The 6841-nt window shown below is 36.0% G+C and overlaps 1 protein-coding gene across 1 annotated transcript in view; it reads right to left on the reverse strand.

Annotated features, from left to right (window-relative positions):
- Window positions 1-590: 590 nt before the first annotated feature.
- LOC103737439 (zinc finger protein 98-like) overlaps window positions 591-6841 on the reverse strand; it is a 16689-nt gene continuing 10438 nt past the window's right edge. The window contains exon 5 of the mRNA XM_029565509.1: window positions 591-2629. Within this exon, the coding sequence (XP_029421369.1) occupies window positions 1514-2629 (1116 nt within the window). The 3' untranslated portion in view covers window positions 591-1513. The remainder of the gene's footprint in view (window positions 2630-6841) is intronic.

Genomic DNA, 6841 nt, shown 5'->3' on the forward strand with positions numbered 1-6841 from the left:
AAGGAAAAGGTTTACTTATCTTACATCTCCTGGGGTTCATCAGAGAGCCCAAGGTAGGAACTCATGGTAGGAACCTGGGGGCAGGAGCTGGAGCACAGGCCATTGAGGAATGCTGCTTACTGGCTTGCTCCCCTGTCCTCTACTCAGCCTGCTTTCTTGTACAATACAGGACCACCTGCCCAGAGGTGGCTTCACCCACAGTGGACTGGGCCCACCCACATCACTAAATGATCAAGAAAATTCCCCCACAGACATGGCCACAGGCCAGTCAAATGGAAGCAATTCCCCAAATGAGGCTCCCTCAACCCAAGGGTGTCAAGTTGACAGTAAAGCTATCCATGAAAGTGCTTTATTCACACAGTATATTCTTTGACAGTAAATAATGAGGTATTAACCTTTGAATTTTGAGAGGTTCCTGTTCACTATGAAATCTCTGATGTTTCCTAAGATGGGAGCCATTTGTAAATGGTAGCTGACATGGTTTTTTATCTATAGGTTTTCTCTACAATAAGGATTCTGTGATATTCAACAAGGTTGGATGGGAATGTAAAGGCTTTCTCACAATCATTATGTTTCTAGTTTCTCACAGGTAGGAATTAAAAATAAATTTTTATTACAGACTTTGCAATTTTATACATAATTCTAAGTTTTCCTCCAGTACACTATGAAGTTTTGTATTATATAAATATAAGCATTTGAACATTTTCCAGACATTAGATATATCCCTCTAGTATGGATTCTGTTTTTTAAGGATTGAGCCCAGGGAAAAGGATGTACCACATTCTTTGCAATTGTAAACTATCTCTTTAGTATGAGTTTTTGAGAACTGCTACCATTTAACATGATTAATGGAATTGCCACATTCCTTATATTTTCAGTGTCTCCCTTTATTGTAAATTCTCTGATGATCTCTAACAGTTGAAATACAACTACAGGACTTAAACCCTCTTCATTTGTGGGGTTTCTGCAGTATGAATCCTCTGATGTCTTCTATATGCCTAGCTCGCAGTTTGTCACATTCTTCTTATTGGAATGCAACTAAAGGATATGTCACATCCTTCACATTTATAGGGTTTCTCTCAGCTATGAATTATATGATGTGCTCTAAGATGAGACTTTTGTTTAAAGGACTTCTTACATTCTTCATATTTGTAGGGATTCATTCCAATATGAACTCTCTTATGTTTCTTATAAGTTGAGCTTATCCTAAAGGACACATCACATTCTTCATATCTGCAGGGGTTCTCTCCAGTATGTATTTGCTGATGTGCTCTAAGACTAAACATTTTACTAAAGCACTTGCCACATTCTTCACATCTCTACCATTCCCCTCCAGAAACCATATTCATTGATGTCCTCTAAGATGTGACATTTGACATTGATACCTTCTTCACATATGTAGGGTTTTTCTCCAGTGTGTATTTGCTGATGTACTCTAAGACTTGACATTTGACTAAAGTACTTGCCACATGCTTCACTCACATCTGTAGGGTTGCTCTCCACTATGTATTCACTAATGTCTTCTAAGATGTGACATGCGACTAAAGGACTTGACACATTCTTCAAATTTGTAGGGTTTCTCTCCAGTATGAATTGCCTGATGTCTTCTAAGGTGTGATATTTGACTAAAGGACTTACCACATTCTTCACATCTGTAGGGTTTCTCTCCAGTATGTATTCGCTGATGCACTCTAAGAACTAACATTTTACTAAAGGACTTGCCACATTCTTCACATCCATAGGGTTTCTCTCCAGTATGTATTCGCTGATGTGCTCTAAGATTTGACATGTAAGTAAAGGACTTGCCACATTCTTCACATTTATAGGGTTTCTCTCCAGTATGTATTCGCTGATGTACTCTAAGGTATGACATATGTTTAAAGGACTTCTCACATTCTTCACATTTGTAGGGTTTCTCTCCAGTATGTATTCGCTGATGTACTCTAAGGTATGACATATGTTTAAAGGACTTCTCACATTCTTCACATTTGTAGGGTTTCTCTCCAGTATGAATTGCCTGATGTCTTCCAAGATATGATATTTGACAAAAGGACTTCCCACATTCTTCACATCTGTAGGGTTTCTCTCCAGTATGAATTGCTTGATGTCTTCTAAGAGTTGACATTTGACGAAAGGACTGGCCACATTCTTCACATCTGTAAGGTTTCTCTCCAGTATGTATTCGCTGATGTGCTCTAAGATCTGACAATCGACTAAAGGACTTGACACATTCTTCACATTTGTAGGGTTTCTCTCCAGTATGAATTGCCTGATGTCTTCTAAGGCTTGACAGTCGACTAAAGGACTTCTCACATTCTTCACATGTGTAGGGTTTCTCTCCAGTATGCATTCCCTGATGTGATCTAAGATCTGATTTTTGAGTAATAGACCTATCAGATTCTTCACATTTATAGGGTTTCTCTCCAGTATGAATATTTTTATGCATTCTAAGATGTGAGGCCTCTGTAAAGGACTTGTCACATTCTTCGCATTTGTAGGGTTTCTCTCCAGTATGAATTGCCTGATCTCGTCTAAGATGTGACATTTGACTAAAGGACTTGCCGCATTCTTCACATGTGTATGGTTTCTCTTCATTACACACCCTCTGATGTTTTCTAAGAGTTGAGTTCTCCAGGAAAAGCAAAAAAGAAGACAGCATTTCAATATGGAGAATAAGTGATTACACACTCACAGATACATAAAAAACATGAAATATGCATGAATAAAATTTCCAACATTGAGAAACTTTCAAATGAAAAAAATAAAAATCTACACAGTAAAAGAGGGAGATAAAACCAAAAGTAATGTGAGAAAATTATTCAATTAAAAAAAGTAAATTAGAAAATATATGAAAAATACAGAAATACATGGATATAGAATCACAAGAGGCATTTAGACAGCTGAAATTTGTATTAACAGAGCTCTACATAGCAAGCAATAGGCCATATGAGCAAAATACTAAGGGAAAAAAAAAACAAACAAAATTAATCCTGTTAGGGAAAAATACCAACTCATTACAAAGGGAGGAAATTCATAACAATAGCAGATTTCTTGTCTACAAAGACCAGAAGCAAAACCACATGAAATAATGTAAAAATACATTTATCGTACTGAAAGTAAACATATTAACTAAAATTGGCTTGTAGAAAAGGTATCTCTTAAAATTCATGGAGGAAGAAGGTCATTTGAAGAAATGTACCAATTCCTGGTAAGCAAGCCCTCACTTTCTGATTTATGGAAGCAAACAATATACATAGAGGAGAAAGGCACACTCATTCATGGGAACAGAAGTAAAAATACATTTATCGTACTGAAAGTAAACATATTAACTAAAATTGGCTTGTAGAAAAGGTATCTCTTAAAATTCATGGAGGAAGAAGGTCATTTGAAGAAATGTACCAATTCCTGGTAAGCAAGCCATCACTTCCTGATTTATGGAAGCAAACAATATACATAGAGGAGAAAGGCACACTCATTCATGGGAACAGAAGTCAGGATACAATTGTAAAGAGTTATTGATGAACACACCATATCCCAGAAGGAATCCACCATTAGCAACACAGAAAACAATGTAAGGCCAATATTAATACTAAAAAAGATTAATACTAATCAATGATTCTAAAAGCCCAAACACCAACAATATCATTAAATGAAAATAGCCTCAGGTCACCAGTTAAAAGATAGAGTCAAGGAGAGTGGGTTCAATGTCAAATCTAAGTATCTCTTCTGTCCAAGAAACACACTTTACTGACATGACATCCAGAAACCTAGACTTAATTATGGCAAACAAACTACCAGCTAAAAGAATATATAAACAAGGTAGAATATCAATTCCCATAGATCATAAAGCAGACTGTAGCAAATATACATAGAAGAGATAAAAATGATCACATATTAGTAAAAAGAAATTTTTATAGAGAACAAGTCTACATATTTCTCCCCTTAATGTTATGGTTCCTAATGATATAAAACAAAAACTAAGTAGAGAAAAAGCTTAAAATTGATTGTGATATAATAACAGGGATCAATGTCAGTCCACCACCTTAAACTCTAGGTAGATTTTCCCAAAATTTATGGGAAAACACCCTCAAGATCTGAATTATTTCATAGATGAACAGGATTTCAATGATACCCTCAGATTGTTACTTAGAGAAAGTAAGAATGAAAATTTTTTGTATTTCCATAGAAATTATTTTAGAAAAGATCACATTATGTGTTGCAAAGCCAGCATCATCTAAAACAGATGTTTTTAAAAGTTGACTTAACTGCTTGCTTGCCCACTACAGGAACAAACATATGGCTGCTTGTCTTTGAGTAAATCTGGTACCAAGGACTTGTGGACTTAACCTTTAAAAGCTCCTATTCCTTCCCACTTAGTGCAACATTCTCTAAATTGGCTCAGAGAGTGCAGCCGCTGGCAAGCTAAATGAATTCAGCTGATTCAGAAAAAATAAAAAATGATCGTGTATTTTTAAACCATAGTGGAAGAAAACTAAAAATAAACTAGACAAGAAATGAAACACTGTGGAAATACTTGTTGATTGAGCAAATTTCCTTTGAATGAATTTTGGGTCTTTATTATAAACAAGATGGGAATTTAAAAATTCCTACAAATTTCTTCTTTGAAGAAAAAACTTTATGGATAGAAATCATAACCTCAAATATAGATATGAAACAAAATAAATAACATAGAAATGGAATTCAATTTTTTCCTGAAGAAGCTAAACAGTGCATTCCATGGTGAGAAATAACCAATAGAAAATAAATGAATAAATAAATAAAACACAGAATATTCTATGTGATTCTCATCAAAGGCTTACAATCATTTTCAGCAGAAATACATTTGTAATTCTAAAACAAAGGAAAATCACAAGGGATCAGAAGGGCACAATCATTATCAAAGGAGGAACAAAATGAAAGACACAAAATTTACTACTTTCATGTTATCTTAAAAACATGACTCTGGGAGATCCTAGCAGACAGCCTGAGAGGGTGGGTTCAGACTTCCTCCATCAGCGTAGCTGCTCAGAGCTCAGCAGACTACCAGAGAGTGCTGGATTCTGGCCTCCCTCTGGCCTCCAACTACCAGAGGGCTAGAGAACCCAGGGGACAGCTTGACAGCCCCCAGATCCTGTCTCGACCTGAACTTGGCTGCTTTGGTTACCCCTGAATAGCTGATCTGAAGCCATCAGTTCCCTTCAAAATAAACCTGAAAGAACCTGAACCCTGTACCAACCAGCTTTACATAACCAACAAAGAAAGGATCTAGGCACCCAGAAAACACAAACAGAAGCACACTTCAACTTCTCGTATCAGAATCATAAACGACAAAAGAAATTCACATGCCCAAACCACAATGAAAGAATAATGAAAAAAGAAAACCAAAACACTATGGCCCCAGCAAAGCCCACCAATCCTGTAGAAGAGTTCTACAGGGAGAACCCCCTAGAGATAACCCAGGACACTGAATTTAAAAGAACAGTCATGAACATGATCAAGGAATTCAACGAATTTAAAGAATATATGAACAAATCAAAGAGCTAAAAGAAGATAGGGATAAACGTCTGAATAAATTCACAAAAGAGACAGAAACATTGAAGAAAAGTCAAGCAGAAATGAAGAAGGAAGTGAAAAACTCAATAAGCCAACTGCAAACAACAGAGGAAAGCCTCACCTCTAGAATGGATGAAATGGAAAACAGAATATCAACACTGGAGGATAAAGTTGAAGAACTGGACCACTCAAACAAAGAGTATGGAAAATTTTTTAAAAACACAGGAATGGAATGCAAGAAATGTGGGGAACCATGAAAAGACCAAATCTATGGATCATAGGAATAGAGGAAGGAGAGAAATTTCAGGTTAATGGTGTTGACCAGATCTTAAACAGGATTGTAGAAGAGAATTTCCCAAAATTAAGGAAAGACATCCCCATACAAATACAGGAAGCACACAGAATATCAAATAGGATCAGAAAAGAAACTCCCCATTATACATCATAGTAAAAACACTAAATGTACATACAGAACAAAGAGAGAATACTGAAACTTGCAAAAGAAAAACAACAGGTCACATACAAAGGAAAGCCCATCAGAATTACAGCTCACTTAATACAAACTATGAAAGCCAGAAGAGCCTGGACCAAGGAATTTCCAGTTCTACATGACAATAGATGCCAGCCCAGAATACTATAGCCATCAAAAATGTCTATTATAGTTCAGAGGAAAAGAAAAATCTTCCATGACATGAATGGCCTGAAAGAATACATGTCCACAAAACCAGCCCTTCAAAGAATACTTGAAGCAATACAGAGAGCAGAGAGAGAAACAATTATACCTTGGGGCAATGAAAAACAAACAAAAAAAAAATATATAATCTGGGAAACACAAAATTACACAGAGAATACAATCAGCAATCAAAATGACAGCAACCAATACACACCTTTCAATAATCTTAAATATCAATGGACTGAACTCCCCAGTCAAAAGATAAAGGCTTAGTGAATAGATTAAGAAACAAAATCCATCTGTCTGCAAGAAATTCATCTCACCTTCAATGACAGGCAATACCTTAAGGTAAAAAGTTGGAAAAGAATATTCCAAACAAATGGCACTAAGGAACAAGCAGGGGTTGCAATTCTATTATCTGACAAAATAGACTTCAAAGTAAAACTAATCAGAAGAGATAAGGAGGGTCACTTCATTCTAATCAAAGGAACAGTTAACCAAAAAGATATTACAATCCTGACATATATGCAACAAATTCTGATGCACCCAAATTCATAAAAACAACACTACAGGACTTTAAGACACATATTAACCCCAACTCAGTAATAGTAGGGG

Source organism: Nannospalax galili, unplaced genomic scaffold, assembly GCF_000622305.1.
Source record: "Nannospalax galili isolate Female #2095 unplaced genomic scaffold, S.galili_v1.0 scaffold3278, whole genome shotgun sequence".
Lineage (NCBI taxonomy): Eukaryota > Metazoa > Chordata > Mammalia > Rodentia > Spalacidae > Nannospalax > Nannospalax galili.